General features: G+C 47.5%; 1 protein-coding gene across 5 annotated transcripts in view; it reads right to left on the bottom strand.

The window, feature by feature from the left end:
* Positions 1-15,380, bottom strand: part of LOC111140656 (FERM domain containing 5) — a 314,748-nt gene that overhangs the window by 4,168 nt on the left and 295,200 nt on the right. For 3 of the 5 annotated variants that reach the window (XM_022492856.1, XM_022492857.1, XM_022492858.1), the window contains exons 8-13: positions 13,872-13,960; positions 10,766-10,829; positions 10,083-10,174; positions 7,266-7,340; positions 6,646-6,714; positions 5,701-5,807 (exon numbers count right to left, since the gene is read on the bottom strand). In XM_022492856.1, the coding sequence (XP_022348564.1) occupies positions 5,701-5,807; positions 6,646-6,714; positions 7,266-7,340; positions 10,083-10,174; positions 10,766-10,829; positions 13,872-13,960 (496 nt within the window). Of the gene's footprint in view, positions 1-5,700; positions 5,808-6,645; positions 6,715-7,265; positions 7,341-10,082; positions 10,175-10,765; positions 10,851-13,871; positions 13,961-15,380 lie in introns of all 5 variants that reach the window. The other 2 variants (XM_022492855.1, XM_022492859.1) reach the window with 2 other exon arrangements.

A 15,380-nucleotide genomic window follows, 5' to 3' on the forward strand; every position in this document is an offset into this window, starting at 1 on the left:
CAGCTAGCATGCAGCTTGAACTCATGAGGTCATCTTTTGGTTTCCTGCTGACGGTCTCTTTAGCCTACCTCTTCTAGCTGTCCTGATTTTAGGGAATGTGAAAACACTATCTGCTCTTTGGGAATAGCACTTGGCTAGCTAGCTTTCTTTTCACCTTAGAATGAGCTGGGTCCACAGTAGGCTGACAATTCCTCTATTTTATACACTCCAGAGTACAGAGTGGTCTCTGAGAAGATCTTGTTGGGTAAGGGTGGGAATTTTCTTATATCCACCAGGAGAAAGGGTCCTCTACCCCCTAAAACTACCTATTATCTCTTTACTTTTTTAGATGGAACAGTCTCTCTTTCCAAGGCTCAATCTCTGGTAGTGAAAAACAGGAGCTGGTTACTCTGTCAGCCAAACAGCAGCCATTAGGCTGGAGGATGTGGGCCCAGAGTCACCAAGTATGGCCCACATCACAATGCTTCCAAGGAAATGGCTTCTTGTTTCAGGTTCAATGTCTGCATTTTCCATTCGTGGCTACTCTGAGGTGCCAGAGTGGCTCTGGCTTTCTCTGCCTTTGTAGCCAATGGCAAGAGAAGCCAGTCCCCCTTCCATTGCTCTGAAATTGACCCTGACTGCTGCAGACCGAACCAGATTCCCAGCTCTATAAAGGTTTGACCTAACTAGGGCTGATTAGGGAGTTTTTAAGTTCAGGGCTAACTTCAGAAGCCCAAGGGTCTCTGTTAAAAGGTGGCAGTCACCTTTCAGAAGTAGTGTTTCATTTGGTTCTCTTGTAGTGTAGCCATATGTACCTGGGCAGCCTGCCTGCCTAGCCTGCCGGAACCCATTTTAGCACAGGTACAGTTAAGGATTCTCTCCAGGAACAAATCCTGGAATCTGGGTTATAAATGGGTGGGGTGGACTGGCAACAGCAGCACCCTGCTGTCCACCTATACTCCCTATCACCTCACCCTCAGTATATTTGCTTTAGCTCTCAGCTTCTGTTTTCAGGAGCTCCTCATGATCCTAGTTGTATTTTGTTTTCCCCTGTGCTAAAATCTTAAGTTTGTATAGTGTTTTAAACTTTTTAAAGTGCTTTCATCTTTCTACAAAGTCATGAAGGCAAGAGGTTACAGAGCTTGTCTAGTGACATGTGGTTGGCTGGTAATGGCAAAGGCACAGATAGACTGCAAGTCTCTGTTTCCTGATGCTAATGGATCATATTGTTAGCTTTTGGGCCAAGATGAATTAAGTCTTATAGCCTACATTTGCCTTCAATTTAGGTCCCATTTGCCCAAGAAACTGTTCTGAAATAATGTGAATTAAGAGTGTGCCCCTTGTTCCAGAGCTCTTGATGCTCCTTTGATCTTTTTTCCCGTTTTTCTCCTTTATTCCTGCATTTGCATAAGCAGCATGAGGAATATATACCTGGTAGTATGTAATGAGTCCCTGATAGAACAGAAACCTTTATGCCCTGATCACACATGTATTGGTTCAGGTCCTTTCCCACCCACTCCTCCACCCCCTTTCCCCTGAAACCTCAGCACTCCCAGCACAGCAGTTCTCATACCCTTTCTAGAGGCTGTCCTCTCACAAAGACAACTCTAACAGATCTTCCAAAGCATGACGAGCTTAGCTGCCAGAAGGCACTTCAGTGCAAACTTAGCTTGGCCTCCAATTCAGCCCTAAGCTTGGTGGGGAAGGAGACCGAGGCAAAGCCTATTATATCAGAGAGAAACTACATTATAAGTTATATCAGAGAGAAACTACATTATAATAACTACATTATTACATTACTGATACATTATCAGTAAATAAGATAATGGATACTTATGCATTTCTAATAGATTGCTTGACAGATAAAGTCACTCAGTGTTAGTTTTCTGTTCCCTCAACAGACCTCACTTGCAAAGTTATTATTGCTAGGTCAGGCTAGTCTTGTATAGAACTTTGGGTTCACTAGAAACCACCACCCCTTCATCAAACCCGTTATTCTGGGAAGACAGGGTGGGTACCGTGGGTGGGAGCTGACAGAGGAGTCTTTTACCTTGGATGTGCTCCAGCTGATTGCCTTGCCCAGAGGTGGCTCCCTGTGGGCAGGGGGACACAGTGGTCAGGAGCCTACCCTGGAGCCGGGGCCCCATCCTCAGAATGCGCACACTCAGTGGCCGAAGGCAGTGATTAGTCAACCGGAGCTGAACTCGGACTCTGGTGTGAATCTTAATCAGACTCTTCCCCATGGTGGCCCAGGAAGGCAGATACTTCTTCAGTGGAAACCAGCTGATCTCTTCATGGAAACCAGCCAGTCAGGGGAGATACAGAGGGAAAGGATGGAAGACTGACTGGGGCAAAGCATTTTTGCTGACCTCAAGCCACGGCAGCTCCTTCATAGTGTCTCCTGCGCTGGAGAAGAGAATGTCAGCTCTGTGAGACAGAGCAGGCTGAGCTTCAGGGAAGGAACAGCTCTGAGAGGCCAGCGTTATCAGGGACTGGATTCAGTCAGAAGCACTTAGAGCCATAAAAAGTAATGCTTTCCTAGCATGTGACTGTTTCCCAGAGGCCCGTATAAGGGCCCCAGACTTCTCAGAGAATGCGGTACAAAGAGGGCAGAGAATAGTCTCACAGGGTAGGAAGGATCACATAGTTGCAGAAAATGCAGGATTTGAGGCTGTAAAGACATTGGGCATTGGGTTGGGTGACCTAAAGTGTGAGGTGGCAGCTGTGGGGACGGAAATGGGCTGTATGCTATTTGGCCCCAGCTGCTGAGCTGTGCCCCACAGAGCTCGATGGACAAAAGGAATCAACATACCTGAGCATCCTCTCTGGCTAAGCCTGTGCTAACAACACGTGGTCTCTTGGCATCCCTGAGAGCAGAGGGGAGGGCCAGCCAGTGTACAGTCATCTTTTTAACAGTCCTAGCTTGTTGGAATTACCTGATCTCATTCAAATTGTAGTCTTTTATGTTACTGGTTTTGTTTTTTGGTTTTTTTTTCCCCATTTTTTAGAGATTTCCCCATTGTTTTTAGAGATAACAACCAAAGCTTTCCCCCCTGGAAAAGGCAAATAGTTTCTGTGACATTAATTTATGTGCCATATGGACAATAGGAAAGAGTCCCTGATGGAGCATGAGCCAGTTTCAAAAGTCCATAACGTCCTGGGAGTTTTGGTGGTTAGTGCCCTTCTTCTGAGACCCCCATCATTTCCCTCTCAGCCCTTCCCTGTCTGGTTACTTGTACAGTGGGTGTCAGCTGTGTTTGCTGGGTGCTTTAAAGGTGAAACCCCTCTTGAGAGATGGTATAGCTCAACTCTCTGGGAAATAATCCATTCATTTTATCTCCCCAGGCTTGATAATCCCTGCACTGATAGAGCCACTTAAATGCTAAAAATCTACCCCCCCTCCACCCCATTGCCACACCAGATGTCCATCTGCCTCTCCTCACAGTGTCATTCCTGCTGGGGCAGTTCTTAGGTGCTTCTACTTTTGCCCTCCTGAATCTGATGGGTCCTGGGCTGAGGGCTATGACTGGGGATGAAGGCTGTTCTTGTCTGCAGGCAGCCTCAGGCATGGGGGTGAGCCGCAGGCTGGCTTGCGGGGTGGCACATGGGCGCCTGCTGTGCTATCATCCACCAGGTGTGAAGTTCTATGGGGGCTGAGATTATGAGGGTATGTCCTGCCCCTAGAAGTCTCTTCCTTACTAGCTTCCTTGGTGGCCTTTCCCTGCTGTACCTTCCCCTGGCATAGTACAAGCAAAGAGAACTATTTCAGATGCTAAGGAGCCTACTGCTGCTACAATAGGAGAAGACAGGTTCTGGGAGGATGCCGGAGGCATAGCCAGAACTGGTTGGGAACTGAGGCAGCCTCATAACTTGTCTTGGAAGAGACTCAAGGACTGGTTTCCTGAGTCTCAGTAGTTTTGCTAACCCTGCTTGGCAACTACTACAAATGAGTTGTATCCCCACACGGATAGCCTGTCTTCTCTTTTCTGGGAACATGGGTTTTACTGGACATTCTTCCATATGCTGGAGAACAAATGCGTGAGGCTTCCCTAGACCTGTATTAGTGCCAGCTTCCTCCAGAGGGTGGCCTTTTCTCTGGGAGGACAGCTGTCCTTAACATTTTACAAGAGCTTTGATGTGAACCTGGTGGCTTCCGACCTCAGGGTGGATGGGAAGAAGGGCCACAGGGAGAGGAGAAAGTTATGTTTCCTCAAAAGAGAAGAAATTCATTTTGCTTTCCTGAGATGAACACCCTAAAAGAAGAGGGACAGTGAGCACTATGCTCAGTTCTCCTGCTCAGCCTAACACTGGAAGGAAAACCAGGAGCCTGTGTCTGATGACAGACCTCAGTAACTTCATACTCTGTACAGCAGTTATACTTCATAGCTCAGAAGGCACCCTCCCACACCCACACCCCACTCTACAGTGGGGGCCACAGGCTCAGAGAGGTTGAGCAGTGTGCCCTAGAGAAAGTACATGGCAGAGCTGTTATTTGAATCTCATCTTTGACTTCCTGACCAGGCCTCTTTGCACCGTGCTTGCTGCCTGTCCAATAAATGCTTGAATCTCTTTAAAGTACTTCTATGTACATCACCTTCCTCACAATCCATGGAGTATACAAGGAAGATATCCCTATTTTACAAATAGAACAACCAAGATACTCAAATAATTAAGGCACTTGATTGTGGTTGCCCAGGCAGGGTTCTCAACCCCTAGACTGTAGTTATATACCAGACTTATATAATACAAAGTCAGTGACACACAAAATCCAAAACACAAAGCCATGATCCTCCCAGGGGAGCAGCAGAATGATACCCTTCCTAACCTAAGTAGTTCTTTGTTTTCATTAATCAGCATTCCCACAAAAAGGGCAAAGAGTCTTCCCTCCCCACCTTTCAGGACAGGTTTAAAGTAAACCTGCTGCTCTTTGCTGCTGCTTGAGAGCTTCTGAGGTCCTACAAAAACATCTTTGGGAATGACAGCATTCAACTTTGTACCTGTATCTAGCCTGTGGGGCATCTGAGTCAGTGACAATGAGAGGAATATTCCAGGAGTTTCCTAATGATATTAACGACCTCAGGAGTGGAGAGGTACCAGGTCCAGCTGCTGCAGCATCTGGTTAGTGAAGATTCACAGACTTCATCTCTTCCCTCCCAGGACCCACCTCCTCCAGAGGGAGGGTAAGAGAGAGAGAGGTGGGACATGTGAGATTTCCTGAGATCACGTTAAAGAATTCAGATGGCAAGAGGACAGATTCCCCCACTCCTACCCCCACCCCGCCCCCCGCAATAGAAGGTGGTAGCAGCTATTGCGGTGCTTCAGAACTAGGAGTTTTCATTTCTTGGTTAACTGCCTCAGCCACCCTGATCCTTTAAACTGTGGAGACTAGTCTAATCTGAAACATAAGGGAAAAGCCTCTTAATGGAAAGCAGTTTCAGAACTGCATGGAACCTGTTCGATGCAATAACAGCCTCCCAAAGGTCTGCCCCAACACTCTCAGGCTTAAACCCCCTCTCACACTACAGCTCATCAGGGCTGGGTGGGATTACCCTTCACCTGACACCCAGCTGGGGTACCTAGCCACTGCCTGAAACCTTCTCTCTTCCATTGGAGAAATGTGCTCTGGTCTCTAGTGTAACTTCTTTTCAAAGTCCCTGAGAGGAAGTGGTCCAGGTCAAAATGTAGAGGAACCCCATTGTCATCTGCAGAGCTTACGCTCACCTTCCATGATGGAGATGTGAACAGCTCTTCTGCGGGTTCTGGGGACACTGCTCAGCCTTGGGCCATGGGTTATGGAGGGACAGCTGCGGCTGGGAACCATCCCTGCTCTGAGGTTAAAGAAAAAGAGAACTTTGTTAATTCAGTGCACAGACAGATGTGGTCAGGACACAGAGTTGAGAAAGTAGCTGCTAGAATTGTCTGGCTGTGTTAAGTTTTATTTATTTGTTTAAAAAAGGTCTTTAATACCTGCTTTTTGCCATTAGTTCCCGGATCCCAATCAGAGACACTGCTTTAGATTTGTCTGCCGCCTCACAGGCCAGACCCACCTGCTTTAGTGCGGGAGTGGTACCACTGGTCTCTGGGCAGGTCGGTCAGGGAGTAGAGCCCCAGCATAAGCAGTGCTACAGAAAATGTGCCTGAAAACATATGGCAGCCTCTCTGACTTCTGAGAGACTGCTGGTGGCAAGGATGTGCCATGTGAAGGTGGTAGTAATGCTCCCATTCCCAGAGATCAGGTTGCTTGGTGAACCCTAGCTGTCTTGGCCAGTCATATTCTTTTTGCATCTTACTAGGTTTAGGAGATAAACATGATGTGCAGTTACACATGATGCAAGGATCTCAAAACTATTTTCGACCTAGTGTGATAGGCCTATGGGGCTATCCCTGGCTTTTGGTAATGGACTGATTCCAGAACTAAGGAAATCTTGCATTTTGGACATGTCCTCCATGGTCTGTGACCACCTTCAGGATTTGGGAGGACAGCAGAGAAGTACCCAGGATGTGGTACTGGGTACTACGCCATCCCTCAAGTTCCCTCAAGGCCCAGAGATACCGGGGTCAGACTGTTCCCCATGCCTTTAGCTCCCTGCCGTGTTATCCTTCCCTTTTTGGAGCTTCTGGGATCTGAGCTGGAACTGGTTTTGGGGGAAGTCTGCGGCAGCCTACCTGTGTATTTCTGGTGGCTCCCGTTTGATCTTTGCACTTGACTCCATTACTTCCTTTGCAACTCGGCCACTATAAATAGTATAATAAAACAAGCAGCAAGGGATGAGATGGTATTCTCGCACTGGGCTCCTGTCTAAGGCTTCAGATACTTTTGATGAACTGGGAGATGGCTTCTGGCCTAGCCCTTCCCAATGTTTAGGTCACTGAGAAAGGCTTGCTTGCTGGGTAAGTTCTAAGATGTCCTGACAGCTTATCTTAGAGAGCTCTCTATCTTGAGTCTTTGGGATTTCCCATTGTCCAGCATGTTCCAGAAATATTGCCAAAAAAAAAAAAAGAAAGAAATCTTTAGACAGACATGAAAAGAATCACTGCTACAGTTCTTATTTCACTGCTGTTCTGAGGGCAGAAGAAGATACATATTTAAACCCTCCAGACAAACTGTGGCAGGGAAGGAAAGAAATAGTCGGAAGGACAGGAGATAGGAGAACTGGATGGAAACCTTGGGGTTTTCTGGAGGTTCCCAGTTTCTTTGTTCTCAAGGATAAGGACCACTGAGCCACTGTTCTCCAGAGAAGGGTCTGAAAATAGGTCCATAACAGTTACTTACTGTCACTATTTACCTGTATCGGAACCGGCTCCCTTTAAAGAATAAATTGCTGCTGGACACTGTGCGGACTTGGCTTGACTTCTCCAGCCTGCAGCAAGGCAAAGTCCAGTGTGACAGATGGCCTGCGACTGCCTCATAGGCTAAGGCAGTGCATTCCCATCTCCTTCCAGAGGCTACTTAAGGAAACTCTTAAGGAAAAAGCCCTTCACAGCGCAGCTTGTCTCTGACTCTCCTTCATGACCTGAGAGCTTCCCAAGAGTGCTTTATGGGGTTTACCAGGGGGACTGAGATTAAATGTTAGGGATTGTGGTCTGGGGGAATAACAGAATGCCACTCATCGAAATTTGGGCCACTTGTTAGCAGTGTAACCTGGAGCAAATTTCTTTTTTTCTTGGCTTTGGTCTTCTTATCTATAAAACGATGGACCTGGGACTATTTGACCTCAGGAGTCCCTTCCAGTCCTTGTATTTGATGATACATGTTCATTTCTGGGTAATTGTGAGTTGAGAAGAGAGTACAGGCTGCCCTTCCTATTTCATCCCCCTCCTTGAGAGTCATAAAGTATGTTCTATTAAAGACTCTGAGAAGTCCTGAGATGAACAAACTACGTTAACTTTAATATAAGTTCCATCAGTTATTTAGACTTGTAAGTTATTTGGACAGTAAGCCTATTAACATCACTTTCAAGGCTGTTGTACACAGTTAATGTGGAGGATCTGGAAGGCTGTGGGCACTGTCAAATAGCCTTTTAGGTGACTTCTCTGATCCCAAATGGCCCTCTCACACTTAGAAAAGGAAGCTGGACAGAACTGCCTAGAGTGAAGCCTGCCAAGACCTGATCAGCTTATAAGCCCTGAGGTGCCTGGAGTGCTGATCTGCACAGGGAATCTATCTGGGTCTGAAGCCTCTGCCGTGAGCAGGCCGTCAGTATTTAGGGAGCTATCCCCAAAATCCATGAATAGCAGTTCCTGGGAGATACCATCCCCACCTGTCTCAGGGTTCTGTGAGGCTTTAAGTCTCCTTGTCTTGCCTAAGCGTGTCCTTGAGTTTGACCTGACTGCCTTCAAAGCGTGAGGCCAACGGCAGGGCCAGGGATCTGCACGTGAAAGGTGCTCAGGGTGATGCCAGAGTGGCTGCTGCGAAGACTTGGCACAGTTGGGAAGCTGACCCAGGCTAGAGGCTTTTAACACTTAATAAAGAACATTAAGTAGTCAGTGGAAAGATGAAAAACAGCCTGTTTCCAGTGAGGGTATTGGCAGGACTAGTTGGGTGGGGGGATTTATTAATGGAAAGACTCAGAAACTGAGTTTGGTCACAGGTAAAGAAGCACAGTTCTGTTCCCATTACACAAATAGAAAAAGGTCTTCAGAAATAGTGCAGACATCTTTTCTTGGACAGCTAGGGACTGAACAGGAGGGAAATTTGACCATGCAAAAGTCTTTTCTGAGTGTCGTCTTCATGAGATGAAAGAAGCCCACTCAGGTTATAATTCAGGCTGCCTGTTCAGCTCATCCCTGATTCTGATATCAAGTGTACAGAGATTATCAAGCAGTTCAGAAAGCCTGCCCAAGAAAAAGCTCTGGGAGGCACCTGGGTGGCTCAGTGGGTTAAGCCTCTGCCTTCAGCTCAGGTCATGATCTCAGGGTCCTGGGATCGAGCCCTGCATTGGGCTCTCTGCTCAGCAGGGAGCCTGCTTCCCCCTCTCTCTTTCTGCCTGCTGCTCTGCCTACTTGTGATCTCTCTCTCTCTCTCTCCAAATAAAAAAGAAAGAAAGAAACAGCTCTAGGGCTGTGGCCCTAGAAGGGAAAAGGCCAGTTCTGCCAGCCAGCATCCCATAGCAGCCAGCATGCAGCAGAGTCTTTTCACTGGGAAGGAGAATGGTATCCCTTCCAGCTCAGAGTAGTTCTGCTCTCTTCAGGATCCTTGAGGTTACTGGAGGGAGAACTATGGCCTGTCAGAGGCAGAATATACCACAGACTTTTTCTTAACGTTGTCCTGATTAAGATACAGCTTATTAAAGTACAAATCATTACATTTTCTATTTTTAAAACCAGACCAAGGGTTTTAGTAAAACATACTTTATCTGGCATCACCCCAGTTTCTTGATGGGCTGTTTCTTTGTTCCCTAATGCATTTATAACCACTTTCTTAATCAAAACAGCACAGAAGCCTCATATACTTTACAAATCCTGTGGTAATCAGAATTCTTGCCTTTGGCCCAAAGCTGGCTTTTCAGTAACAGGCAAGTCCTTGCTCCCCTTCCTGCTACCCCGCTCAGGTTCCTGGGCACTTGGTCTGTTACTGGCAGTACTTCTGGCAGTGACACACCAGAAGGCCTGGCATCAGCCCCAGCTCAGCACCAGGCCGTCCACCGGGGAGCAAGCCCCAGAGTCTTTCCAAAGCTTGGAGACATTTCTTGCCTGCCCTGCACCTGCTCCTTCCTGGAGCTATCATATTCTGGGTCTCCTATGGCTCTGAATGGCTCCACACGGCTAGCGTGATTCAAATCAGGTACCCAGGGGCTTTTTAGGCCCAAGGCTTGCCCTGAAAAGACCTCCAAGTGCTTTGCACTGGGAGCTGTCCCAAGGACATCACAAGGTAGACCCCTTGGACATCTCTGCTGGAAACACATTCCTAGACCTCAACCCTGTCCCTCCAAGGAGTACAGACATCCAGAAAGGGGTCTGCATTTTATAAGGAAGCCCAGCCAAGTCCTCTTATGTCTCCTTTCTCAGTGTTTCTCAAACTTTCCTGCCCATCGTTACTCTAAAAGTAGCTTTTATGACTCTGACTCTGATAAAGATAGTCCTCATCACATGTGTCCACTCACTTGTAGAAGGCTTGGTTCTCGATTCCACATTTCCAGAGGTGCTTGCAGGCTTCTGGAGTTGGAGCAAAATATGTGAGAATAATTTTCTTTTCCTACAAAAAATCCCACATAGAAACAGCTGAGTGTGGATGGAGAAGTGAAGGGTAAAATAGGCCAGGACATTGACCCCTGGACTTAAGCCTACCCAGGACTGCAGGCTTTCAGATTTCAGATTGGGAAGGGGCTGCCTGGCAGCTGGCAGGTTGGAAGAGAAGGCCTTCAGGACCCACTGGGGCAGAGCTCAGTTCAGTGAGTAAGTGTACCCTGGCAGGTCCAGTGCAGTAAGCATCAGCTGGCACAAACTGAAGCAAGACGGCTCTCCCCAGGGAAAGTGCTACTTTCATCTGGAGTTTTTTTACTTCTTTTTGAAAGTTTATTATCTTCTTGGAATTTTCATAGAAAAGCAAAAGAGTCTTGCATTGTCTGCATTTCCTGGAGGTATGGAACCTCTGGGCATCACCAGCATCCCTGAGGAATGCCCTTGGGTTCCAGGGCCTAGCCATTTTTCATCCCTCACCGTCAGGTCTTGGCTTACCATTTGGGTGGCTTAGTTCTACCTGGATACACCATTTTGGTTCAGTCCTGGCTTTCACGAACCATTCAGTGCCCCAGCCCTCCCTTAAGAGAAAGAAACCAGCACTCACCTCTTTCTGACTTACGTATAGATAGAAAGTCTTTCCTTCAAATTTCAGCTTGGTCACCTCGTTCCTACAAGCACAAAGAGAGCACCTGTCACCTTGTTGTGACTGCTTGTTCACAGCTAAGTCTTGTAGATGCACAGCCCACCCTGACTGGAAGGGGCTCCAGGCACAGACACAGTTTTAGCCAAAATTAGAACTGAAACAAGACAGCAGCGCAGGGGCCTTAGAGAACAGTTGCTGAAACAGTTCAATCCACAGTTTTCTGGTCAATCACACTATAATAATAGGGTGATAGGAGGATTTCGGGCTCATCAACAGTGGCTGTAAAAGGGAAACGTTTGCATGGGAAGTGAGTCTAGCTTGAGTGGTCCCGGGCCATTTCAGGATTTGGTTCATAAAAACAGGTGCATTGTCTGGATGGGACTGTCAAATGTAAGATGCCACAGGTAGCTGATGAGGCCAAAGTTCAAGATACAGCGAATAATGAAAAACAATGCAACCAGGTTCTGAGGGAGTTGAGTCTTTCAGGTGACTGTGCCACTGGATGGAAAATGCACTTTAATGCAAACAAATGTCAAACGATCTCAGGGAGGGGGCGGGGCAACATACCAAAGAGAGAGAACAGATTACATGGAACAGTCATGCAGCGTACTGACCAGGAAAGGGGCTTAGGGGTTTTTGTAGAAAAATCCTTGAAGCCACCAGCCCAGTGAATGGCTGCAGTAAAAGAGGCAAACAGGATACTGGGGTACGTCACCCGCGGGACAGACACAAATCAGAAGTGACATGGTTACTGTACATGGCACAGCTTAGACCTCACCTTCACATACTGCTCTCAGCCTTGGTTACATTTACAAAATGGAAAAATGACCGGGGTCTTAGGTGGATGTCCCTGAGAGCCAGAGAACTAGGCCTCAGCATCGGTCGACCACTCCTTACTTCTCTTCCATTTGCCTGACACAGCTGCCCTTTGGATCCTGAAGGCCCTTCCATCTCACCAGGGGCGGAGTCCTTATTTTGGTACCCAGCTGGGGCCCCCAAGGAGGTCAGACCATGCCTATCTGCCTCTACTTGACTTTCTTCCTCTTGGTAATCTCTAGGGAGATTTTCTCAATATCCTAGGAAGTAGCAAAAAGGTAGTGAGAACCATGTACCTGATTTACTACTGGCCAAAATTCAGGAGACAGAGGAAAGACACCTGTTTCCTAGAAATCATGGCTGGGTCAGGATGAGAGCTCATAATTTCTGACTTCCAGTTCTGAGCTAATCCAAGCATGCGGTATTCCTTATTTGAGTCCCTCCCAGTCAGTCAGTCTCTCTCATACACATTCAGAATACAGTAAATATTAGTTAATATGTAAACAAATACGCTGATCATCCAGGCTTCAACAAGCAAGATAGGAAAGTAAGGAGCATTCTTTTGGAAGTGAGGTTAGGTTTACATCTATTTTTTAAAAATTGAGACAGTGAAAAAGAGACTTCCTGAAGAAGTGGAATGTGAGAGAAGACAGAGAATGAAGTGTTGGGGAGAATCAGGTGAGCATCAGGATTTCTGGTTGGGGAAGGATACTTTGTACTGCAGGGCCCTGTAATAGGTGTGTTCTACTTTTTTCTAGCTACACATGCCCTCTACCAGGGACCTCACAGCTACCCTGGTTGGAGTACAGGACAGGATCTGGGTCCTTTAAGCAGTAGCAGACCATCCAGCTATATCCAGGAAGCCAGTCCTCCTCACTGGAAGAGCAGTGGCCTGACCCTACTCATTATCTTTTTCTGAAAAATATTTTGTTGGAAAAGAGACCCCAAACCCTCACCATTGTCATTCAGAGAGCACCATGAGTGGGCCAACTTCAGAAGGCCTAGCAAAGCACTGTTTGGGGCATGCCCTGGTTACTCAGTGTGGCAATCTGCCTTGTGAAGTGGCCGTTTTCCTGGGGGACGGGTCCTGGCTGGGGGTGTCGGTGGGGGCGGGGGGGGCAGTCTCATTAGCACCCTGGTTGATGCTCCTATTGCCAGTCTGCACAAGAGCAGCGGGGTTGGAAAGGTGGTGTTTATCCACAAGCTCACTCAGGGAGCTGAAGAGGACACAAGAAGAGAGATGCCCTGCAGCACCCCCGGCAGAAAGCTCGCCAGGAAACAGCTTTGTCCTCAGATTCCCCATCAGCTCTTCTGGAGAAGGCAAAGGAACCAAGACAGGAGCAAGCTTTCCCAGCTGAGCTCTGTTGGGCAAGGTAAGCCATTTGTCCAAGCCCAGGGGAGGAGTTGGCCAGCTTAGACTTGGCAGTCTAAGGCCAAAAAGGTACAGAAATCACAGGGCCTTTAGTAGAATATACACCATGTTCTGATGAGGCTGAAAGATGTTTGCAGGCCAGAAAAAGGAGCTCCAGGAGAGCCAAAAGTCCATCAATAAGGCAATCTGTGCTGCATCAGCTCCCAGAACCATCTAGAACAGACCCCAAACTGACAGGGTAGAGAGGAAGCAGTTCAGATTAGCTTCAGCTGAGGGAGTGGCTCTTGCCTGCTAGAAATGGGAGTGGGAGGCGGGAGGGGGGGAAATAGGGGATGTGACTCCTGGGGCGTGAAGGCACCTGAGCCCTAAGAAAGGATAGGAGAGAGACCGAACAGCATCTGTGTGTGCAGACAGTGCCCATAGTGGGGGTCAACCTGAGGAGGGGGTTTTGCCAAAGCTGCAGCATAACTTCTATCTACCCCAAGGGTGAGCCCCTCTTTCCTTAGGCCAGTGGGTAAGGGAATAAGCAGTCGTGTTCATGCTGTAGTCCTCAGTGGGGTATAGTCCCAAGGACACAGTTCTCATAGGATCTCTGCTTCTTTAACATTGGCTCCAGCCCCGGGTCTCTCACCTTGCCCAGAAATCAACCCTCTACATTCTTTCTCTCTCTGGAGAGGCTGTTGGCTCTCAGGAACACCCCTTTGGAAGAACAGGATTCCTAGGAAGAGACCACTACCTTGATCAGTTATCATTATGGATGTAAGGCTTTGAGGGCGCTCAGAACCATAACTGCCCAATCACAGACAAAGGACATGGGAACCATAGCCCTCCCCAGCTGGTGATGTATAAAAAGCCTGTTTTGGAAATGAAGACACTCACCATTTAATGAAGTGGACCCTCTTGTTTCCTTGCAGAACAACAAACCCAAAAGGAGTGAAGGCCAGAAATGCAGCGTTTCCTGACACGTCCTGCAATACAGAAGGACCTTTCATCAGGGTGATGCAGGCATAGAGGTGAAAGGGTGAGACGCAGCTGTTCATTGGTGACGCAGGGTTAATATGTGGCAGTAGGTCACAGGGCGAAGAGCATTTGGAGGTAACAGGCAAGCTATTTACCTTCCCCAAGCCCCAGGGCCCTTAGCTGTAAGTTGTAACCAATCTTAGAAGGCTGTTGTGAACATCCAGAGAAAATGGCACACCCTCCCACACTGCTGGTGGGTCACTTCAGGAAGCAGTTTGGAAGTTCTTCAAGTTGTTAAATATAGTTATTACATGACCCAGCATTGCATTTCTAGGTACCCAAGAAAACAGAAAGCACGTGTTCACATAGAAACTTGTACATGAAGTTCATAGCAGGATTATTCGTAACAGCCAAAAAGTGGGAATAATCCAAATGTGCATCAGCTGACAAATAAACACAGTGCGGTACATCCGTACAGTGGGCTGTTACTCAGCAGTAAAAAGGCATGAGCAGTGACACATGCTATCACATGGATGAACCTCGAAACCATTATGCTAAGTGAAAGAAGCCAGTTACAGAAGATCACACGTTGTATGATTCCATGTGTATGGAATGTCCAGAATAGGTAAATCCATAGAGACGAAAGATTACTGGTTGCCAGGGCTGTGGGGAAGGGGAGATGGGGAGTGACAGCTAATAGATGCAGAACTCTGTTACTAAGACTACTGAATTTCACACTTTAAAAGTATGAATTTTATGATATGTGAACTATACCTCAAAAAAGCTGTTACCAGAGAGAAAGAGAGTGAATGGCAGTTATTATTATAATGGCCCTACACACCGTAGCTGCAGAAAATGTAAGAAGCAACCAGCTAAGTGGAATAGCCACCATCAGTCTTACGGTGCCTGAACCATCAAAGAGGCCTCCTGGCCACTGGTCACTATTAGTTTGTCAATACCAGGCTTGAGGTTCTGCTGAGAAAACCCAGGAGTGGGTACAGCAGAAGCTGTAGGTCATGGCTCCCTCTCGTGGGAAAATGACCTCCCTGAGAGCCAGGCTGGGGTAGAGCACAGAAAGTAGGTTGACCGATTGTGCTCTCATAGAGGCCTCAGGTGAAAGACTGTTCTCTTAGGGGGTGTGTGCAAGTGGCCAGAAAATTATCCCAGGATGCTGGTCAAATGTACATGTAGCCCATTGTCTGAGCCGTAGCTCACATGGTGCTGTGGGGTCAGGGTCAGGCATCTGGTGTGAGGCATTCAAGTGGGGGCTCTGGCTGTCAGGCTCTTCTAGTCTCTTCCACTTGCAGGGTTTGCCTCCTTGGCACACATCTTCAGCCTGATTAGGTCTAAGAATAAGAACAGTGGGGCCACTGCTGGGCCTTGTGAGCCTTGCCTCAAGGAAAAAATGCAGTTTTGTCTTAAAACTAT

This window comes from Enhydra lutris, unplaced genomic scaffold (genome assembly GCF_002288905.1).
Source record: "Enhydra lutris kenyoni isolate GAN:26980312 unplaced genomic scaffold, ASM228890v2 scaffoldscaffold4, whole genome shotgun sequence".
Lineage (NCBI taxonomy): Eukaryota > Metazoa > Chordata > Mammalia > Carnivora > Mustelidae > Enhydra > Enhydra lutris.